The sequence below is a fragment of the Lithobates pipiens genome, unplaced genomic scaffold (assembly GCF_037356315.1).
Source record: "Lithobates pipiens isolate NorthernLeopardFrog02 unplaced genomic scaffold, aLitPip1_a1.2 Scaffold_18, whole genome shotgun sequence".
Taxonomy (NCBI): domain Eukaryota; kingdom Metazoa; phylum Chordata; class Amphibia; order Anura; family Ranidae; genus Lithobates; species Lithobates pipiens.
In genome coordinates this window covers 126,290,566-126,314,804 of record NW_027507758.1, presented here as the reverse complement: position 1 = coordinate 126,314,804, position 24,239 = coordinate 126,290,566, and the positions used below count along the sequence as shown (strand labels likewise).

The 24,239-nt window shown below is 46.0% G+C and overlaps 1 protein-coding gene across 1 annotated transcript in view; it reads left to right on the top strand.

The window, feature by feature from the left end:
- The window catches only part of MRPS5 (mitochondrial ribosomal protein S5), a 205,383-nt gene that overhangs the window by 77,507 nt on the left and 103,637 nt on the right, over window positions 1–24,239 (top strand). The window contains exon 4 of the mRNA XM_077486094.1: window positions 11,132–11,368. Coding sequence (XP_077342220.1) covers window positions 11,132–11,368 — 237 coding nt within the window. The remainder of the gene's footprint in view (window positions 1–11,131; window positions 11,369–24,239) is intronic.

The window sequence follows — 24,239 nt, the reverse complement described above, 5'->3', positions numbered from 1 at the left end:
TCTGGGGGGAGCTCTGATGCAGACTAGGGCCCTGCTGCGGCTGGTGACCCCTGCTCTGACCTATCAGACCAGGACCCTTCGGACAGTGAGGATGATTCCGGGCGCGACAAAGCGCTTGTTGGAGCACTTATAACAGCTGTGCTTGATACCCTGAAGATACAGGAGCCAGCCTCTGCTGATGTATCGGTCCCTTTTGGGTCCCGCAAGCCAGCACGTTCACCTAAGGTGTTCCCGTATTTGACTTATTTTGACAAGTTCATCTACAGGGAATGGGGTCGGCCGCAAAGGACCTTTCCGGTCCCCAAAAACATAGCGGTGCATTACCCCTTTGAGGAAAGCCTTCTTAAGATATGGTCGGCTCCTCCGGTCATGGACCCCCCAGTATCCAGGTTAAATAAAGTAACCACGATCCCGGTAGAGGGGACTCCTGCATTCAAGAATCCCACAGACAGGAAAGCTGAGGCAGTGACTCGTTCCTTGTTTACGATTGTGGGGTCAACCATGCGACCAGTACTGGCATCCACACTTGTGTCGCAGACACTGAGTGGGCAAAACTGTTGCACTGCGAATTGGGAGAACAGGCTTCTCCTTTCTGCATGGAACTAGCAGACCAACTAGTGCAAGGCCTTAAGTATGTTTGTGACGCGCCCCTGGATACTCTCCCTCTGTTATCCAGGGTCTCAGTGTCAGCAGTGGTGCTGAGGCGCCTTATTTGGTTAAAATACTGGTCGGCTGACCAGGCATCCAAGAAAGCCCTGACGGATTTGCCCTTCCTCGGCGACTGGCTCTTTGGAGCCTCTTTGGATGACATTATTAAAAATGCCACAGGTGGTAAGAGTACACTACTCCCACAGGTCAGGAAGGCTAAGGAGCTACGCCGTAGGCAAGGGCCCTCATTTTCCGCTCACAAACGGCTTTTTCGTCCGCCCGGAGCTTCGGCCAAACGTCCCCAGCCCGACAGGATGACTTCTGAAGGACAAAAGCATCCCTGGAACCGCAAGCCTGCGAGCAAAAGTGCTACCCCATGAAGGTTTGCCCCCACCCGCAACACAGGTGGGGGGTCGCCTTCAGGAGTTTGTAGCCTGGTGGACCTCTCGGTTGTCCGACCAATGGGTCTGCGATCTGATTTCCTCTGGCTACAAGTTCCTCTCTTGGCCACCAAACAGATTCTTCCCCTCCCAGCATACCCGCGTCCCCGGTTCACCGGGAGGCCCTGCTAGGGGCAGTAAGGGACTTGCAGGACCAGGGGGTGATTGTACCAGTTCCGCAATCGGAACGCTTCCAGGGGTTCTACTCAAATCTGTTCGTGGTTCCCAAGAAGGAAGGGGTACGTCCAATCTTGGACTTAAAAGCCCTCAGTCACTTTGTAAAAGTGCAGAGGTTCAGAATGGAATCAGTTCACTCAGTAGTCGCTGCACTCCATCAAGGGGACTCCCTGGTGTCTTTGGACATCCTGGATGCGTACCTGCACATACCCATATGCCTTCGGCATCAAAAATTTCTGCGTTTGGCAGTTGGGGAAGCCCAATACCAGTTTGTGGCTCTTACCTTTGGCCTGGCATCAGCCCCCCCGAGTCTTTACCAAAGTACTGGCTCCAGTATTGGCGTTGTTGTGACAGCGCGGGATCGCGATCGTGAGTTACCTAGACGATCTCCTCCTGAGAGCATCTTCCGCCTCAGAATTAGAGGAGGATGTGGTGATCACCATGCAGACTCTGCGAGAATTTAGGTGGCTGTTGACCCTAAAGAAGTCGGTGGTTGTGCCGACCCAGCATCTGGAGTACCTGGGTTTACTATTGGACGCCAGGGAAGTGAGGGTCTTTCTCCCCTCAGACAAATTGCAGACTCTCAGATCTGCGGTCAAACTACTGATGATGGTCGTCGGTCTGTTTTTGCAGGAGAGTACTGGGGCTCATGGTGGCCTCCTTCGAGGCAGTACATTATGCCCAGTTCCACAACAGAGTCCTGCAGAGGGAGATTTTGACAAAAATGGGACAAATCTCCCTGGATCGACAGTTCCAGGTGAGCCAGCCAGTCAGGGACTGTCTGATCTGGTGGTTGAGGTCCCCGGTGATTCAGTCCGGAAAATCTTTCCTTCCTCTGCAATGGACGGTATTCACTACGGACGCCAGTCTCTCAGGCTGTGGTGGAGTGATGGGAATTCAGTCGGCTCAGGGCCTTGGGTCGACGGACGAATGCAGGTTGCCGATCAGTCTGCTCAAATTGAGAGCAATCAGGCTGTGCCTCCACACGTGGTTGACATGTCTTCAAGGATGTCCGACCAGGATACAGTCCGACAATGCCATGATCCTGCTGTTTCTTCAGCAAGGAGGAGACCAGAAGTTGGCGTTAAGCACCATTAAGGGGCAAATTGCAGCCTTGGCTTTCTTTTTTCAGTGACCCCTGGCATCTCACTCATTAGTGAGTACCTTTGTTCAGGGGGTGCGTCATGTATTCCCTCTGGTGCGTCCGCCATTACCCTCATGGGATTTGAATCTGGTGTTGTCGGCGCTTCAAAAGCCGCCGTTTGAAAACATCAGGGAGATTCCCTTGTTGACTCTTTCCCAGAAAGTGGTCTTTCTAGTGGCCATCACATCGGCCAGGAGGGTTTCGGAATTGTGCAAGTCGCCTTATCTGGTCACCCACAAGGATAAGGTGGTGTTGCGTCCGGAACCATCCTTTCTACCAAAGGTGGTTTCGGCATTTCATATCAATGAGGACATTGTATTACCATCCTTGTGTCCTGAGCCGAAGCACCCCAAGGAGGTGGCTCTTCTTCGATGTGGTTAGGGCTCTGAAGGTGTACTTGTCTGCCACAGCTCCCTTTCGGAAGTCAGACTCGCTTTTCGTTTCGATGGCTGGTCCAAAGAAGGGTATGGCGGTCTCATCGGCCACCATTTCCAGGTGGATCAGACAGATTGTAGTCCAAGCCTATGCCTTGAAGGGGCAGGTGCCCCCCTTTGCAGTCACGGCCCACTCTACAAGAGCCATCGGAACGTCTTGGGCCTTACGACACCAAGCGTCTGTCGCTCAGGTGTGTAAGGCAGCGACCTGGTCATCTGTCCATACGTTTACCAAATTCTACAAGGTAGATATCAGTGCATCGGCTGATGCCTGTTTTGGCTGCAAAGTTTTGCAGGCGGCCATGTAGTTGCAATTGTAAAAATAAGAAGGTCCTGTTGCGCAACACCTCGCTAGGAGAACTGGGTATAAACTATAGAAAGCTGCTCACATATAAAAGTGTTCTCTTCACTCAAAATATAAATATAGGGGGTGTTTTATGTGGCGCTAACTAAAATATTATTAAAATGTGTTCTTACCAAGATAATATAGAAATATAGAAATAAAAATTATATAAATGTAAATTCATACAGTGCATACAAATGTGCAATGAGGTAGCAAAAACTGATAACCAGCAATAAAGTGCATAAAATATCAATATGACATAAATAATAAAGTGCATCAAAATGACAATATAATAAAAATCAATCAAAGAGTCGATGCAACAGTGCAAATAGTGCAAAATCACATAACTTATTTCTGCCAAAAAACTCCTTTAAACTCCACAAAGTTGAAAATAAATATCCAGTGCAAAGTGAAAAAATGTGTAAACAGTCCACTCAGCAAATGTGCAATCCGTTCAGCAAATGATGGTAATTATGCAATGTGAGCAATCAGTGTAATATACACTATTCCTTCAACCTTCAGTGCTTTACGTGCACACCTTGTTTCCCCCAGCCTCTCACCTCTAATCAAGGTCCCTAAGGACCATGTCAAGCTTGAGGGGTGGTTAGTAAGCAATCTTCCACCACTTATCAATATAACCTCCGGGACACCAGCTAGTTCCTCCAATATCCATAATCCGGGTAATATATAAGAGAGTAAGGGGGCCTCCACTGAGTAGTAACGTAAATACACTTTATTTAAATAAAAATAAATAAAAATATCCACACTTACATTACAGTAAAAGAATTCACAAATGTAAACAGCGGTGCTTCCGGTCTCGGCCGCGACCGGAAGTAACAAGCGACACCTCAACTCCTCCCTGACGTGTTGCGTCACATACCACGTGACTTTCTCAAAGGCCCTTTGAGAAAGTCACGTGGTGAAAGTCAAGTTTTTTGGCAGAAATAAGTTATGTGATTTTGCACTATTTGCACTGTTGCATCGACTCTGATTGATTTATTTGTATTATATTGTGATTTTGATGCACTTTATTATTTATGTCATATTGATATTTTATGCACTTTATTGCTGGTTATCAGTTTTTGCTACCTCATTGTACGTTTGTATGCACTGTATGAATTTACATTTATATAATTTTTATTTCTATATTATCTTGGTAAGAACACATTTTAGTAATATTTTAGTTAGCGCCACATAAAACCCCCTGTACATGTAGTTGCAATTATTTATGCAATTGAGATTTTTTTCCTGGTTTTTCAATAAAAACGCAGTACTGTTTTGTTAATGCACTGTTTCATTACTTCCGCAATGTTGCGGTCTTGGGGATCACTCCTGTTGAGGATACCCGGTTATATGGTGGTGTTTTTCCACATACTGCTGTTTTTTTGTGGGTTTAGTTTCACTAGTTCCCACTTGCCATGGTGGATGAAGTTTTTAGGCTGTTTTTCCCACCCCTCGTTTGGCACTGCTTGGGGACGTCCCATTTAGTTACAGAGAGGAGCTGTGTCGGTCGGTGAATATAAGAGAAAATAGGATTTTTGTACTCACCGTAAAATCCTTTTCTCTGTAATTCACCGACCAACACAGCATCCACCCCTCCCTTTCTCTACGTTATACTGCTTGTTGACGTACGGAGTTCTGCCTGGGAGCTGGGAGGGTTGTTAGCACAGGGTCCGCCCCCCGGGGCGGGACTAAATTTCTGTGTATTGTGTTACAATTTTTGCCTAGTTCTCCTAATGGCAGGCTAACAAAACCATTTAGTTTAGGAGCTGTGTCAGTCGGTGAATTACAGAGAAAACTGAAAATTCCTATCAAAATACTTACCGTAATTTTCCTTTCCTGATGGACTCCATGGCAGCAACGTGTGGGTTAAGTCCCGCCTCCACTACCCTATAGGACACTACTCCCATAAATCTTTGCTCCCTGCCCATGGCCGTGTTCGATAACTAGCCTACTCCAGCCATTTTGGGAGGGAACTCCTGCTGCCATGGAGTCCATCAGGAAAGGAAAATTACGGTAAGTATTTTGATAGGAATTTTCCGTTTTCCTGACAGACTCCATGGCAGCAACGTGTGGGAAATAACTCGCCAAACACACTCGGTGGGCAAAAATGCTGAACAAAAATTTATTTAACACTGTCCACCGACAGCACCTTTAAACCAAAATCAACGGAAGATAAACTGGCAGGTTCAACACAATAGTGAGCCATAAATGTATGAATGGATGACCAAGAGGCAGCCTTGCAGATAACCTCAGGAGCCACATGACGTGAAGCTGCCCAAGAAGTAGAGAGACTTCTCGTGGAATGTGCCGTAACCGCCTCAGGAGGAGCCAAGCCCTTCTCATTATAAGCCCACTGGATCGCCTGAACCACCCACGTGGAGATGGATCTGACCGAAGCCCTAAGGCCTTTGCTTTTACCATGAAAAAGAACAAAAAGATAATCTGATTGCCGGAAAGAAGCTGTCGCCTCCAGGTATCGTTTCAGAATAACTCCCATGTCGAGAGGATGAAGATCCTGACTCCCAGCAGAATTAAAGGTAGGAAGGGTAATGTCCTGATTTTCATGAAAGACTGAGGTAACCTTTGGGTTCGAACCCAGCATTGGCACTAGGACCACTCTGTCAGGGAAGAATGTGAGGAAAGGTTCCTTTTGATCCTAAAGACTGAATCTCAGAGACTCTTTTTGCTGAGGATATGGCCACCAAAAAAGATGTCATTAGGGACAATTCTTTGACTGAAAGTGTTCTGTCCAGATGAGAGAAGAAGTCGAGAACTAGCGGTAAATCCCACTTGGGGAATCTAGGTTTCCTCTGTGGTCTAAGTCTAATTGCTCCTTTAAAAAATTGCTGAACCAAGGAATGTTTAGCCCAGGATACTCCAGAAAAGGCCGAAATTGCCGAGACTTGCACACGAAGAGCGCTGACAGATAGGGGAATGTTTAGTCCGGACTATAAGAAACCCAGAACATCCTGAACCGTCAAATTACCATTGGAGCAAGACCTGGAAGACAAGTGACTTGTGAATCTAGACCAAATCCTCTCATACACCTGGTTGGTACTTTTCCTCCTTGCACTCATGAGAGTAGGAATAGCCTCCTTTGGACAACCCAGAGCCTCTAACCTTCCCCTCTCAAAAACCAGACCCTCAGACATAGATGGGCCGGGCAGGGATGGAGCTTCAAGCCCTGGGATAGAAGATCGGGTCTGAGAGGTAAGGGAATCGGATCTCTGACACTGAGGAGCATTAGAAGCGGAAACCATGGCCTGTTGGGCCAATAAGGTATTACAGCTATCACCTCTACTGCTTCTGATTTGAGTCTCCGCAGGAACTGTAGAATAATAGGAGTTGGAGGAAAGGCGTAAGCTTTGTTGAACCACCATCGATCCATCAGAGCATCCACTCCGTAGGCCTGAGGATCCCGAAACCTGGAATAATACCTTGCCAGTTTCTTGTTGCAAGGGGAGGCAAATAGGTCGACCTCTGGGGAGAACCACAACGTTAGAATCCACCTGAAAACGTATTCGTGAAGGGACCATTCGTTGTTGTCCAGACTGACTCGAGACAGAAAATCCGCTTGGACGTTCTGCGTTCCTGGAACATAAGTTGCTGTAATGTTGACCAGGTTCTTCTGAGCCCAGGACATGATTGGCTCTACCTCCTGAAGAAGGGACAGACTCCGAGTACCTCCTTGTCTCCTTATATATGCCACTGCTGTTGTGTTGTCTAGTCTGAGTAGGACCGAGGTTCCTGAGACCAGATGACGAAAGGCTAGGAGCGCCTGGAAGGCTGCCCTCAATTCTAGAATATTCGACACCATCCTCCTGGAAGGGAAGTCCCAGGTGCCTTGTGCTACTTCCGTCAAACAGTGGGCGCCCCAGCTCCTGTTGCTGGCATCCGAAGTTATTGTTACCCATGAGATGGGGAGAATGGAATGACAATTGAATAGGTTCTCCTTCCGAAGCCACCAGAGCAGAGAGATTCTCATTGAAGATGTGATCCGGATAGGTTGAGTCTTGTCGCCTAGCCATTGGTGAAGAAACCCTTTTTGGAACGGTCTCATCTTCCATTGGGCCCACTTCACCATTGGAATCGTGGCCACCATGGTGCCAATAATTCTCAGGCACTGAAGAGCCGGAAGATGGGAGGCTGAGAGGGCCGGACGAATTCTGTCCCGAATTACCACTACTTTCTCTTCGGGTAATGAGATGGTACCCTTCACTGTGTTGAAGAGTGCGCCTAGGAATACAAGAGACTGGGAAGGAATTAACTGACTCTTTTCTAGATTCAGGATCCAACCGAACTCTTGAAGAGTGGAGATAACCTGACCCTTGTCCACTAACAGACGGTCTCTGTCCTGGGCTAGCAGCAGAAGATTGTCCAAATAGTGGTGAAGACGAATTCCCTTGATTCTCAATAGAGCCACTACGGCCAACACCTTTGAGAACACTCGGGGGGACGTTGAAAGTCCGAACGGGAGACATACGAACTGGAGATGTAGTTTTCCTACTGAAAATCGCAGAAACTGCTGAAAATCTTCTGCCACAGGGACATGAAAGTAAGCGTCCTTTAGGTCTATTGAAATCATCCAGTCGCCTGACTGGACTGACTGTTGTATTGTTGACAAGGTTTCCATTTTGAACCTTTCCTTTTTGATAAAACGATTCAGATGTGTAAGGTCTATGACTGGTCTCCAAGAACCGTTTTTCTTTTGGACCATAAAAAGAGGAGAATAAATTCCTCTCCCTCGTTGATCGTCTGGCACGGGTACGGCAGCGCCTTGAGCCAATAAAGATTTCACGTAGGCCAACAAGATCTGCCTTTTTTCTTCTGTGGCTGGAAAGGAAGTGGGAACATACTTTAGTCTTGGGGGCCTGCTGAAGGTCCAAGAATGGCCTGAAGAGACCGTTCTGACGGTCCAGAAGTCCTGGATTGAGGCCGCCCAGACATGCCGAAAATGTAGAAGACGAGCCCCCACCTGGCCTATCTGAGCGGGCCCAATCTCAAAAAGATTTGGTTGGTTCCCTCTCTCCTGTCGCACTGCTCTTGGCGGGTTTCTTGAAGGATGACTGCCTTGATTTCCATGGTCTGGAATATTCCCGACCCGGTCTATAACTACGGGCCTCCCTGGCCTGCTCTTGATACTGCTTTTTAGGAAAAAATCTCCTCTGGCTTTTTAAACGTCTATCCTGAGGAAGAAACCCCGACTTACCACCAGTGGCCCGGGTTATGGCATTATCCAATTTATTCCCAAAAAGGGAAGAACCCTCGAAAGGGATACGGCACCACACCTGTTTAGATGCTGGATCAACCAGCCAGGGACGGAGCCAAAGGGCCTGTTTGGCGGTTACAGCTGAAAGCATAACCCGGGACACTAGGCGGATGATGTCAATCGAAGCCTCCCCCAGAAAAGCCGAAGCAAGCCGTAACTCCTGGATAGGAGAGTTTTTAGCGACTTCATCCGAAATGTTTCTGAGGGTATCATCCACACCGTCCGTCCAGACTTCCATGGCCTTGGACATTGCCGCTAAAGCCAATGCTGGCTTGCATGCCATACCAGCAGTGAGGTAGACTCTCTTTAAATCGGAATCAATCCGCCTATCTAAGGCATCCTTGAATGAAACTGTATCCTCCAATGGAAGGGTCACATGTTTTACTAGTCTCATCACCGCTGCATCCACGAGTGGAGCTGATTCCAGATACTTGACTTCATCCTCCTTAAAGGGATATAACCTTAGGACTTTTGAGAGCATACTATTCTTTTTCTCAACTTTACTCCATTCATCCGTGATGACCTCACCAAGTTCAGACAGGAATGGAAAGTTAAGACGCTCCCTTTTAAGTTGCTTGAAATACTTCCTTTGTTTGGAAGGATTAGCCACCTCATCTTCCCAGTTCAAAGCCTCTCTGATGGCCTTCACCAAGGGGGAAAGTAAGGCAAAGTCAAACCCCACACAGGGACTATCTTCCTCAGATTCACTGTCTGAAGCAGCAGCTGAATGGTGGCTTGTTAAAGAGGACTCCCAGAGCTCTTGAGCATGCGACTCCCTGACTGGTGACTGAGGTGATTCTGACTGAGGCACGGGTCTGACTGGCCCCGATCCCCTTGAGGGATTCTTTCACCACTTTTTCCACAAGGGATCTTAGTTGCTGGTCCGTACCCCCTCTCTCACTAGAGGCTTTGGAAAAGCAGAGGTCACACAGGGATTTCCCAATAGGAACTTGCGATCTGCATCCCCAGCAAGTATTAATAACTGAGCGGCTGGAATGAGCCCTGGAGGAGCGAGATCGATCCTCGCTACGGTGCCCAGATCTTGAGGGTGAGCCGTGATGTTTAGACTTAGAATACCGGTGGTAAGACTTAGAAGAATCGCTTCCTCTGTGCGTTGAGCTGCGTTGCTGTTCTGATCTAGATGGGCTAAGACAGAGATAGAAGAGACATACAGATAAGGAAAGATGACACACTGACTAATACCGGACCCCTCCCCCCCCCCCCCCCCCTACTTCCCCCCCAGACAGTACCTATTATGAGAGGGCTGGCCACATACAGGCGGAGGTGAGTCCATATCTCTAGGGGTTTCCATAAATGCTGCAAAGACATATAAGTAAGGCTGAGGGCACCATACACACACACACGCCCACCCCCTTCTTCCCAGAAGGCCACCTACCTCCACAGCAGTCACGTAATAACCTGCAAGCATTCCCAAAGCTTGCAGGCTATTTTCTATGTTTAAATAGGGCGCCTTAATGACGTCATCACCGCGTCCTGTGCACCGCTACTGCGCATGCGCGAATAGCGTCATTTTGCCGCTATCGCGCATGCGCGAACCAAGCCTCGATCCTGTGCCGTACTCGCGCATGCGCAGAACGAACGTATCAACGAAAACCAGGAAGTGAGCGGCGGCTGGAACGCAGGCTAATCCGGCCGCCATGCCTATACCCACATACATAGACACACAAAAAAACGAACGGAAAATGAAGGAGAAAAGGCAAGGAACAAACACAAACTGCTGCCATGAAAAAGAGGAACAATCTTACCGCTCCCACACGATCGTCTCCAGGCCGAAGGTAAGCACAATACATACCGGACTTCTCAGGGCAAAATAGGTCACCTGCTATTTAGCTGGGCTATCCGACCGAATGCGCAGCCTGCTAGGCTCCTGGCTTTCCTCCAGCGCTTATATGCAAATGCCCACTCCATACCCCGCTAGTAGCTAGGGCTTAACGGAGTCATGCGACAATTCCATCCACAGTCGCTATTCGGCCAAACCAACAACGGAATCATGTGGGAGCAATCTTCAGGTAGAAAGACCGTAATGGGTCCTACGGAGGACAAAAAAAGAACACGGCCATGGGCAGGGAGCAAAGATTTATGGGAGTAGTGTCCTATAGGGTAGTGGAGGCGGGACTTAACCCACACGTTGCTGCCATGGAGTCTGTCAGGAAAAGGATTTTACGGTGAGTACAGAAATCCTATTTTTTGAGTTCAGGTTCACTTTAATTGTACGTTTCTATGAGGTGTCTGTTAAACAGAATCGAGAGTGGATCTACAGTATTTGAAGTTAAAATACCAATGAGAAATGCTTTCAATACACCTATACAATATTATTTTATTTACTTAACTGAACATTTTGGGGTTGATTTACTAAAGGCAAATAGACTGTGCACTTTTGCAAGCGTGGTTGCTCCAGAGCTTAGGAAATGGAGAGCTCCGCTGACTTCCATCATCCAATCATGTGCAAGCAAAAATGCTGTTTTCTTTGTTTTGTTTTTCCTTGCATGCAATTGGATATTCTTTGTAAAGTAAATCAACCCCACTGTCTCTACCAGGATCAGTTCATACACCAAAATGTATTATACTCCTTGTTACTACACTAAAATATTGTGAGCAGATCTGCTTCTGCCTGACACTGTTCAAATATACCATTCTATCTTTCTATTGTAGGAAAATCTGGATTTCTGTGGCCTGGTTTAAATACACCTATACTCATTAACAAAAAGGAACAAGTCATTGAACAGCGGACTGAAGAGCAACGGCAAGAATTGCAAGCTCAGATAATTAAGGAGAGAGATGATTTCGAGAAGAAAAAGAAGACCAAAGTTAAAAGACACGAGAGAGGGTGGACTGGACAAAGCTGGGGTGGTGTCAGCATTGGACATCCCGATCCAGGTCCTAATGGAGGTGAGAAAGCAATACCACTTAAGGACTGGAAGGATTTACCCCCTTAATGACCAGGCCATTTTGTGTGATACGGCACTTCTTTAATTTAGCTGACAACTGCGTGGGCGTGCGACACTGTACCCAAATAAAATTGATGTATTTTTTTCCCACAAATAGAGCTTTCTTTTGGTAGTATTTGATGACCTCTGCGGTTTTTACACTTTAACCACTACAATACCGGGCACTTTCGCCCCCTTCCTTCCCAGCCCAATTTTCAGCTTTCAGCGCTCTCACACTTTCAGTGACAATTGCGCGGTCATGCTACACTGTACCCAAATGAAATTTTTATCATTTTGTTCGCACAAATAGAGCTTTATTTTGGTGGTATTTATTCACGACTCCGTTTTTTATTTTTTGCGATATAAGCGCAAAAACAGCAGAAATTTGGAAAAAAAAACAATATTTTCTTTTTTCTATTTTAAAAGAAATCCAATAAAATCTAATTTTGTCATAAATTTAAGCCAAAATGTATTTTGCTACATGTTTTTGGTAAAAAAAATTCCGTTACGTGTATAATAATTGGTTTGTGTGATCACAGACATATGTACGCAAATGATCATGTACAGATGTGTGCAGATAACCATTGGAACATGTGATTTTAGTGGGACATATGTGGGGGACATGTCTTTTTATTATTTGGGGACATGTATGTTTTGGGGACATGTGTGGTGACATGTGTATTGTGGTGATGTGTGTTTACACTAGACTGGTGATCAGTTAGTAAAAAGCTGTAAAAAAACAGCTCATACTCACTGATCATCAGCCGGCTGCAGCGATCTGCTCTCCTCTCCTCAGCGATGACTTCTGTGTGAGAAGAGGAGGAGCCGATTACCTAGCAACCGGATGTTTGTTTACATCACATGATGGCCGTGATTGGACACGGCCGTCATGTGATCAGGAGGGCCAATCACAGAGCCCTCCTGCTGATCCGAGATGCGCCGTGTCCGGGTGACACGAGCACATCGGGATCGCGCTGCTGCGCGGGCGATCCCCTTCCTTCTGAAGGACATTCCTGAACGTCCTATCAGAAGTAGAGAGCTCCCACCCGGCCGTATCTGTACATTGGCCGGGTGGGAAGTGGTTAAACAAAAAAATTATGGACAATTCTGCAAAAAAAAATAAATTATTTTCTACCATAAAACTTACCCGATAAAATGTTTTAAAAAATCTAATTTCTTCATCAATTTAGGCTAATATGTATTCTGCTAGATATTTTTGCTAAAATAAAAATAAATAATTGATGGGGGATAAATTTGTGGAATTTTTATTGTTGTTTTTTTTTTTTTTTTTTTTAACTAGTAATGGTGGTGATCAGCGATATTTTTTTTTTTTTTTTTTTTTTTTTTTTAAGCAGGACTGCAACATTGCAGCACACAGATCAGACATCTAACTGACATTTTTTACACTTTTTTTGTTTAACCAGTGATATTGTTACATTATTACAGTGATCAGTGCTAAAAAATGCACTGACATTGTATTACACTGGCAGGGAAGGGGTTAACATCAGGGACAATCAAAGGGTTAACTGGGCTGCCTGGGATAACACACAGATCCGTCTTCCTGCATAGCAGAAAGACAGGATCTCTGTGGGATTCCCTGTCAGAACGTAGATCTGCCTTGTTTACTTTGGCAGATCCACGTTCTGTCTCTGTGGGGAAAGATTGGGCGTGAACATCAAGTCCGTGGGACCCGCTGATTGGCTCCTTCGCTGGCCAATCGGCGCACGTGCCCACAGAAAGCCACAAAGGAGTTCGACGTACACCTATTGCGCAGCCGAGCCAGGTTGCCAGAGCATAACTGCGGCGGCTGGTCAGCAAGTGGTTGAGCACATTTAGATGTCAGGCCATTGATTAGAAAATATATATAAATGTGTACTTTTTGTATTTAGAAGGAAAGGGCCTTTGCCCATAGCATCCAGTTGCCATTTTTAGGTTTTCACCAAAGATTATAGATATATTGACAGCCTCCTTTTTGGACAATGAGGATGTTAAAAAAAAAAAATTATATATACAGTGCATTGCGAAAGTATTCGGCCCCCTTGAACTTTTCAAACTTTTGCCAAATTTCAGGCTTCAAACATAAAGATATAAAATTTAAATTTTTTGTGAAGAACCACCAAGTGGGACACAATTGTGAAGTGGAACGAAATCTATTGAATATTTTAAACTTTTTTAGCAAATAAAAAGCTGAAAAGTGGTGCGTGCAAAATTATTCGGCCCCTTTACTTTCACTGCAGCAAACTCACTCCAGAAGTTCAGCGAGGATCTCTGAATGATCCAATGTTGTCCTAAATGACTGATGGTGATAAATAGAATCCACCTGTGTGTAATCAAGTCTCTGTATAAATGCACCTGCTCTGTGATAGTCTCAGGGTTCTGTTGAAAGCGCAGAGAGCATCATGAAGACCAAGGAACACACCAGGCAGGTCCGTAATACTGTTGTGGAGAAGTTTAAAGCCGGATTGGGATACAAAAAGATTTCCCAAGCTTTAAACATCCCAAGGAGCACTGTGCAAGCGATCATTTTGAAATGGAAGGAGTATCAGACCACTGCAAATCTACCAAGACCTGACCGTCCCTCTAAACTTTCAGCTCAGACAAGGAGAAGACTGATCAGAGATGCAGCCAAGAGGCCCATGATCACTCTGGATGAACTGCAGAGAACTACAGCTGAGGTGGGAGAGTCTGTCCATAGGACAACAATCAGTCGTACACTGCACAAATCTGGCCTTTATGGAAGAGTGGCAAGAAGAAAGCCATTTCTCAAAGATATCCATAAAAAGTCTCGTCTAAAGTTTGCCACAAGCCACCTAGGAGACACACCAAACATGTGGAAGAAGGTGCTCTGGTCAGATGAAACCAAAATCAAACTTTTTGCCCACAATGCAAAACGATATGTTTGGCATAAAAGCAACACAGCTCATCACCCTCAACACACCCTCCCCACTGTCAAACATGGTGGTGGCAGCATCATGGTTTGGGCCTGCTTTTCTTCAGCAGGGTCAGGGAAGATGGTTAAAATTGAGGGGAAGATGGATGCAGCCAAATACAGGACCATTCTGGATGAAAACCTGTTGGAGTCTGCAAAAGACCTGAAACTGGGACGGAGATTTATCTTCCAACAAGACAATGATCCCAAACATACAGCAAAATCTACAAAGGAATGGTTCACAAATAAACATATCCAGGTGTTAGAATGGCCAAGTCAAAGTCCAAACCTGAATCCAATCGAGAATCTGTGGAAAGAGCTGAAAACTGCTGTTCACAAACGCTCTCCATCCAACCTCACTGAGCTCGAGCTGTTTTGCAAGGAAGAATGGGCAAGAATTTCAGTCTCTCGATGTGCAAAACTGATAGAGACATACCCCAAGCGACTTGCAGCTGTAATCGCAGCAAAAAGGTGGCTCTACAAAGTATTAACGCAAGGGGGCCGAATAATTTTGCATGCCCCACTTTTCATTTTTTATTAGTTAAAAAAGTTTAAAAAATCCAATAGATTTCGTTCCACTTCACAATTGTGTCCCACTTGTTGGTGATTCTTCACAAAAAATTAAAATTTTATATCTTTATGTTTGAAGCCTGAAATGTGGCAAAAGGCGTGGGACTTTCGAGGGGTGAGGTAAGTAAAACGGATGGGCTGGGGGCGCCAGCACTGTGAGATGCTTTTTCACCTTAATGCATAGAATGTATTAAGGTGAAAAAACATTTACCTTTACAACCCCTTTAACCCCTACACTGCCACCCACTGGTTAACCCCTTCACTGCCAGTGTCATTTACACAGGAATCGCTGCATTTTATATAGCAGTGATTGCTGTATAAATGACAATGGTCCCAAAAATGTGTCAAAAATGTCTGATGTGTCCGCCATAATGTCGCAGTCACAATAAAAATCGCTGATCGCCGTTATTACTAGTAAAAAAAAAGTTATTAAAAAAAATGCCATAAAACTATCCCCTATTTTGTAAACGCTGTAACTTTTGTGCAAACCAATCAATAAACGCTTATTGCGATTTTATTTTTATTTTTTTTACCAAAAATATGTAGAAGAATACGTATCGGCCTAATCTGAGGGAAAAAAATGTTTTTTTATATATTTTTGGGGGATATTTATTATAACAAAAAATAATGCTTTTTTTCAAAATTGTCGCTCTATTTTTGTTTATAGCGCAAAAAATAAAAACCGCAGGGGTGATCAAATACTACCAAAAGAAAGCTCTATTTGTGGGAAAAAAGGGACGTCAATTATGTTTGGAAGCCAAGTCGCACGACCGCGCGAATTGTCAGTTAAAGCGACGCAGTGCCGAATTGCAAAAAGTGGTCTAGTCTTTGGCCAGCAAAATGGTCCGGGGCTGAAGTGGTTAAGGTCTGCCTCCAAAGAAAATAATTAATACTTGCTCAGCCACCAATTTTCTTACTCTTGAAGACATAAAGTTATTGAGAAATCTTTTGCATCCAATGCTTTAGGGAGTGTTGGATGCCTGCTACCTCCCGCTGAGCTCTGCTGTTACATCTGATGGTTCCTACATCACTAGAACACAAAGTAGAGACATGAGAAGGGCCGGAGTGGGAATAAAAACCAGCCCTGGAAATTGTCATACCAGCCCCATAGCATTATTATACCACCCCAACATCATAACGTCATTATTTTCTTGTTTATAAAAAGGGAAAACCATTCATTTTAAAACACATTTAAAGAGTGTATTATATATAAATAAGACCAATATGAAAGCACATAGGGCTAGTGATAGATGGATAGAGATATATATAAATATAAAACAGTAAATTTCAATTAAAAGTAGTAAAAGTGGAGCAATCGTCAAGTAGGACACCTGGGACTCTGGAAATGTGGTGGTGGGGGAACGATGACCACTCTGGTCACTAGAGACCTACTTCCGCAGAAAGAATACACTAAGGGGAGGGGTGGCATGGGTTACTGATATAAGGGGAAAACCTTTATATACGTGCCCCCTTTATTGTATTCACTCCCCCTTACATCAGTGCCCCCCCCCCGACTGGCCTGCCCTGGCAGTGTTGTCACTGACTTCCTCTCAGGTGCACCATGCAGGGATCAGTCAGTTGGCTCCTGCTTGGTGGGTTTGGTTTTTCTATAGTCTCCTCTCCACAGTCCACACATGTCTGACTTCTCCCATGACCCCCATCCTGGGGGTGCTCCCATTCTTGACTCCTCTCCAGACTCCCTCAGATACTACAGACGTGATATAAGACAAGAGATGGTCAGAGGTTGCAGACATGATACAAGAGATGGTTAGAGGCTGCAGGCATAGTACAGGCTATGCCAAGATGTCAGAGGCTGCAGGCATGGTACAGGAGATGGTCAGAGACTTAGGACATGATATTAAAGTTGTTAAGAGAATGTAGACATGATACAGGAGATGGTCAGAGTCTGCACACATGATACAAGAGATGGTCAGAGACTGCGGACATGATACAAGAGATCAATGCAGCCTCACCAGTGCCCAACAAATGCAGCCTCACCAGTGCCCAACAAATGCAGCCTCACCAGTGCCCAACAAATGCAGCCTCACCAGTGCCCAACAAATGCAGCCTCACCAGTGCCCATCATTGCCGCCTCACCGTGCCCATCATTGCCACCTTACTGTGCCCTCATTGCAGCCTCACCATCATTGCCGCCTTACTGTGCCCTCATTGCAGCCCCCCTTGCCATCATTGCAGCCTTACCGTGCCCTCATTGCAGGCTCCCTTGCTATCGTTGCAGCCAGTTACTGTGCCTTCATTGCAGCCTCCCTCACCATCATTTCAGCCAGTTACTGTGCCCTCATTGCAGCCTCCCTTGCCATCATTGCAGCCAAGTACTGTACCCTCATTGCAGCCTCCCAGTCCCTTGCCATCATTGCAGCCAGTTACTGTGCCCTCATTGCAGCCTCCCTCACCATTGTTGTAGCCAAGTACTCTACCCTCATTGCAGCCTCCCTTGCCATCATTGCAGCCACACCAGTCAGTGTGTGTGTCACAGAGCTATGTTCGGCCGCGCTATGATAAGTCACACCCTCCTCCTAGACCAGCTCGTGTGATAGACAGATCACTGCGTTATCACACAAGCTGGTCTAGGAGGAGGGCGGGACTTTTATCATAGCGCGGCTGAACTATTAACACTCATTTCCGTGACACAGCGGTCTCCCACTGTGCGTGACAAGTAGGCAGGAGGAGGGGAGGAGGAGGGAGGGGAGAACTGCAGCCACAGCTTTGATCAAAGCGGCCCCAAGGCAGGCAACCTACCGGGAAATGTTCCTATAGGCCAGTCCAGCCCTGGACATGGGAGCTTTGCAAGGAACTACAATAGGAGAACCAGGAATCTGACACTCCTAGGAAAGTGTTGGATGCAAAAGATTTTTCAACATGCTGATCACTTCAAGAGAAGGAAGATCAGGTCCTGGGCAGCAGAACATGTATTTTATTTACAGGTAGACTTCTTAAAGTGGTTGCAAACCCTAGAAAAAAAAAACAACAACCTGCAAGACAAAAGCATAATGAGTTAGTATGCATCGCATACTAGCTTATTATGAAATACTTACCTTAGAACGATGCTGTTCCAGCGGTCCCCGTACACTGCTGTGACGGGCGACATGTCTCCGGAAATGTTACTTCCGGGATAATGGGCTCTGGCACTGTGATTGTCCAAAGCTGCGATGATGCCACACATGCGCATAGAAGCTGCCGGGAACGGCACAGCAGCTGAAGAAACTGTACGTATGAGCCGTTTCTTCAGTGCAAGTGCAAGTTTAGGAGAAATTCACGGTACCTACAGGAAAGCCTTATTATAGGCTTACCTGTAGGCAAAAGTGTCTGTAAAGGATTTACAATCACATTAAGGTCTTTGTGTTTTCAGAACTCATTTCGTCATTCTTGTGCGATAAATGTGCCTGTTTTAAATTAGTTGGCAAAGAAATTGATAGTTTATGAAAACACACAAATACATTTTTTTAATTTCTAATTTTAGCTTTGTTACCACTCAGGTCATTTGCTTGATGTGCCTTTGTAAATTTTGATGCTTTTAGCTGTGTTGCCATGGCATTTTTCTTTTGAAGTGCGCTTGATGTGTGGAGTATTTAACAGCAACACAGTGAAAGTGTGTGTTGGACGTTGCCTATTGTGAGTAGATCAAAAAGATTTAGAAATACCAGACTGGCGTTTTCACAGATAGACAGTTCTGGGTTTAAAGGCAGCTTTAAATGTCAACCACATATTTCTGAAGGTCATCAATTTCTGACTGTCATTAAATTATATGTCTGTATATTATACTGTATATCGTAGTAGGATGCTATTGATCTGATTTGGCGATCCACAGCTTATTTAGCAAGACAACAATTGTATCTCCAACACTCTCTTGTCTTACCATATACTCTTATGGTTGCAAGCATCCTCCTAGTGCACGGTTAAAGCTTACCTCCAGCTTTAGATACATTTTACATAGTTGGTTTGCATGTCCTTCACTAAGGTAAGGCTGCTGGATTTGCGATATAAACTGTATGTAGCTGAGGCTACATACAACATACCCCACTGTGTTCCGGGTTCGAGCGGAGACCTGTCTTACCCGGAACTCAGAGTTTCTCAGCCATCCGGGATCTCATCGCCGCTCAGCCATTTTAGAGAAAGTGATGCATTCTAGCAATGAATAGAAAGCTTCCTCTGATTTGGCTGAGTCACATCATGTGACTTCATTAGCCCACCTCTCTGACTCAGCTAATCAGAGGAAGCTTTGAGTTCATTGCTAGAATAAATCGCTTTCTCTGAATGACTGAGCACCGATCAGATAGGCTTTGTGTTCCGGGTATTAGGAAGTCTAGGCTCGAACCTGACACGGTGCAGTATGCTGTATGTAGCCTCAACACATCCAGCAGCTTCACATGTTAGTGAGGGACGGCCATGCTGACACAAACGATCTTCAGCTTTTATAAGAGCAGCGTGAACAGTGAGCTTTTATGAATTTTTCAGCACTCTTTTGCAAAACTTTTGGCAAGTTTATAAGCTGCTTTCTTTAAGCCTTTAAAGTGGCCTACATTTCCTGTTTGGAAATTTTATACACGGATCTTAATGGGAGTGTTTATTGCCACTTTAACCAAACTGCTAGCAGGCTTCAGTGGGATTTTAACATGTTTTAAGTAGTGGTGAAGCCTACTAGCAGCTGGTTTAAGTGATTTTAAAGGCATAAGGTTTTTTGAGCTTAGATTAAGGCTTACCTGTAGGTCCAAGAAATACCTCCTAAACCTAAACGGTTTAGGAGATATTTAGTAAAATACAGTGACGGCTGTCTATGGCGCATGCGCCGTAGACAGGGGCACACAGGCGCACTGACGTCGTTAGCAGCGGCGATATGCCGTTAGTGGCGGCTCCCATGCGCATGCGCGGGAGTGACGTCATCGCTGCTCCAGACTACAAGAAGATGGATGCTGCTCCGGACTACAGGGGACAGCGGTGACATTGCTGGCTCCTGTGTCAAGTAAGTGACACATAATGGGCTACTATGCAATGCATAGTAGCCCATTATGCTTTGCCTTTGCAGGGAGACAAAGAGGAAGTAAACCCATCAGGGTTTACTTCCTCTTTAATGCATTCTGTACATTATGATTAAAACCCTTCTGTGTTCACCAGCCCCCTCTAATACTTATTTTAGCCCCCTCTCGATCCATGAGTGCTTCGGCCGTCCGGGACTCTCCCTCCTAATTGGCTGTCAGCCAATCAGGAGAAAGAGGGTTCAGGGCTGAACTGCAGCTCTGTGGCTGCTTGCTGTGGTGGCACTTGGCAGAAGAGAGGGGCCAGGAGCTCCAGCCAGGGACCTGAGAAGAGGACAATCTGGGCTGCCCTGTGCAAAACCTCTATACAGAACAGGTAAGTATAACATGTTTGTTATTGTTTTTTTTTTATTAACAAAAGTTTTACAGATGTTAACTTTAGGTACCACATGAAGTAATTACAGAGATAGACAGTCAATGACCAGTAATACTTGTTACATTTCCAGTAGTTTACAGAGATTTTGACAATGTGTGACCATCGACCTCCACCCCATACATTATGAATCCCTGCAAGGGACCCGTCATCCTCGCCGTTCCCTTATCCAGGGGGAGAACGAACATGATAATACACATATCTGTTTTTTAAGGAAACTAGAGCCTGTCACAAAACAGATGGGAAAAAAAAGGAAAAAAGTAACATAAATGGGGTAGAGAAAATAAACAAACCCCAAACAAAAAACATGAAGTAAACTAATACAAGATAGCTCTCTCTAGCCACTCCCATCATTGAGAAAGGTGCACATATCATAGTGTGTTTAATGTGTACCCCGCCCAGTGCTCCATCATCTGCCTACTGCACCTTGCTCAAAGCCAATCATCCCATTAGCAATCTATCCAATGCCAGTTGTGGGGGCGCCACATCCGGCGATCCCAACCAACACTGCCATATGCCGTAGAATTTATTGGGCGATTTCCTATGTTGATAAGTATTTTTTTCCCTCACAAGGGTGTTGTTAACCTGCTGGATCCATTGTGTAACCCCAGGTACATTGGCCGAGAGCCAAAGATGGCCAATCAATTTTCTAGCCAAATAAAGGAGCCTCGTGAGCGCGATGTACACCAAAGGGGTATACAGGCCCTAATCAAGACTACCCAAGAGGCATGTCAATGGGTCTACTGCCAATTGCACCCGGAAAACATTATTCATTTTGGCCACAACAGCATTCCAGTACCTCACCAATTTAAGGCATCTCCATAGCATGTGGATTAGGTCCCCTGTGTGGGCCTGACATTTTGGACAAATAGGAGTGTCTCTCCTTCCCCACTTATGTAGCTGCTCAGGTGTGCGGTATACACGGTGCAATATAAACAAATGAGACAACCTCTGAGCTACAGACACCATCGGTCCCACCTCCAGGATCTGTTCCCACTGTTCGCCATCAAAAGGGCCAATATCTCTCTCCCACTTTTCCCTACATGGCAGAAGGTCAGGAGCTTGTACGTGTGACAGTAGATGGGTATAAAATCTGGAAATAGCCCCTTTCTTTTCAGGTTCAACAAATATAGAATTCAAAAATGCAGAGTCGTCCAAGCAAAGTTCAGACTGCCTGCCCTGTACTTCCACTGCATGCTTTAGTTTGATATATTGGAAATAATGGCCCCCGAGGGGCGGAAACTCCACCGACAGGAGAGGATATGGCTTTAGCCTAGGTTCCTGTAAAATCTGACCCATAAACCTCCTCCAGACCGGATGCTTGGGTACCTTAGCCAAGTCTGGGTAATGTCTATTTTGCCAGATTGGGGTACAGCTCATGTAACCTGTCACTCCCAGTATACTCCTGACTTCTCTCCATACTTTCCTCAATAGTTGAGCTGGAGGGGCGCTAGGTGGTACATTAGGGAATCCCATTTTCATATGGGATAGGGCTGTGTAGGCTTCAGCCTGATCCAGCAATAGTCTCCTTGAGGGGTCCCTGTTTGTCGCTAAGTCCCAACCCATGAAGTGCTGCAATTGGGCCTCAAGGTAATACAGCTGGGGGTGCGGAACAGTCATGCCACCTCGCTCCTTAGGGTATTGTAAGGTAGTCAGTTTTATGCGTACCACCCCACCCTTCCAAATAAGGGCTCTGAAATGTGATTCAATGCGCCTGAACCAATACTGCGGTATCCACAACGGGGCATTATGCAGGATATACAGCAGCTGTGGGGCCCAAATCATCTTAGTGAGGTTTACGCGCCCAGTCACCGAGAGCGGCAGCCTGCACCAACTAGCTTGCTTTTGTCGAAATTTGTGCAATAGTGGTTTAAGATTCAGCGTGCTATAGTCGCCTGGATCTCCCATCACCACTATGCCCAAATATTTGAAAGTGGTAACTACAGGTATGTGTGAAAGATCCGCCGCCAACGGCCCTGGTAAGGTGTCTAATGGCAAGAGAGTAGACTTGTGCCAATTAATGGCGAAGCCAGATAACTGACCAAATTGGTCAATCAGTGCCATGACCGCTCTCAGGGAACTCGCGGTGTCACCTAAGTACAGCAGTGTGTCATCCGCGTATAGTGAAATATTTTCTTCCTGACAGCCGCGTCGCAAACCGACTATGTGAGGTGACTCCCTAACTCTAGCCGCCAGAGGTTCCAATGCAAGGGCAAACAGCAGGGATGACAGTGGGCACCCCTGCCGCGTGCCCCTAAACAACGGCAATGCCTCAGAGAGGGTGTCGTTAATCCTCACTCTGGCCGTAGGGGCCTTGTACAGCAGCTGCACCCAGGAAATGAATGTATCTCCCAGCCCAAAGTGCCACAGCACCTCCCACAAATACTTCCATTCCACGCTGTCAAATGCCTTGGCAGCGTCAAGGGAGAAAACAGCTCTATTGTTGCGGTTGTCAACTGGAATTTGTTTATTAAGAAACAGTCGTCGGATATTCAATGATGTGGATCAAGTTGGGATAAAGCCGGATTGGTCTGGATGCACCAGGTCCACCACCACCCCCGACAATCTAGTAGCCAGTAGCCTAGCCAAAATCTTCACGTCAGTATTGAGAAGTGATATGGGTCGATATGAGTCAGGCTGCAGAAGGTCTTTATCAGGCTTCGGTGTGACCACAATGATGGCCTCATTCATGGAGGCGGGTAATCCGCCCCCATGGAGGGCATCATTCAGGGTGGCCAACAGAGTGGGAAGGAGAACATCTCCATATTTCCCATATATTTCAGTGGGTAGGCCATCCGCACCTGGCGACTTATTGTTCGCCAGCTGCGCCACTGCCAGGGAAAGTTCCTCTAGAGTTATTGACATGTTAAGTGCGGCCCGGGCCTGCTGGTACAAGTACGGAAGGGAGCACTGGTCCAAAAATTGGTCCAGTTCCTCCTTCGTGGACCTTAGAGGCGTATAAGTCCCTGAAAAAGTCAGAAATTACCTCGGGAACGCGACTTTGATCTGTAATCATGTCTCCTACTGTATTCTGTATACATTCAATGTGTGTGCTGTCCTGTTGGGCTCTAGCAATCATTGCAAGCAAATGACCAGTATTTTCCCCTTCGTTAAAATACGTTTGTTCTCCTGCTCTCTGATACAGAGACCTGTCTATAGAGTACCTGTGCCTCCTGCCATTTACGCTCTGAGGCAGGGCAAGGATCAGAAATATGTTTTCTCCGCCTTGGCCGCCTCCTGCATCACTAAGTTCTCCCATTCTTTGGTATTTGTTTTAATGAGGTTGATTTGCCTAATGAGATTGGTCCTCAGATGGGCCTTCAAGGCATCCCATACCACCATAGATGTTGCCGAGCCCCGATTAATCTCCAGGAACTCCCGAAGGGCCCCCGGAGACGGATCAGGCTCTGGGAAGAGAGCAAGCCAAAACGGGCTCACCTTCCACAGCTTGCACTTGGAGCTAGGGATAGCGTTTACACGTGCACACATGAGAGAGTGGTCTGAAATGTTGCGTGGGGCATACACCACCAAGGTGGTGAGAGAGTGCGCTAGATCATTACCCAAACATAGATCAATTCTAGATAAGCATTTATAGGATAATGAGTAACAGGAATAACATTGAGCCGTAGCGAAGGGGGTGGTTACCACCGGTCCCAGCTTTAAATTTGTCCATATGTTTGTCCATAACATTATTATAATCTCCCAGCGCCCACACCGGTAGGTTAGGGTGCACTGCTAGGAATCTTGCCAGGCAAGTCAGGCTTTCAAACGAGAAGGGTGGAGAGACATAAATGTTAGCAATGATACAGTTTAAACCTGCCAGTTTACAAAGCAAAAAGATGTACCTGCCCCGATCATCAATCAGGGATTGTTGCAGCTGAAAAGGCACATGACGTGAAACAAGTAT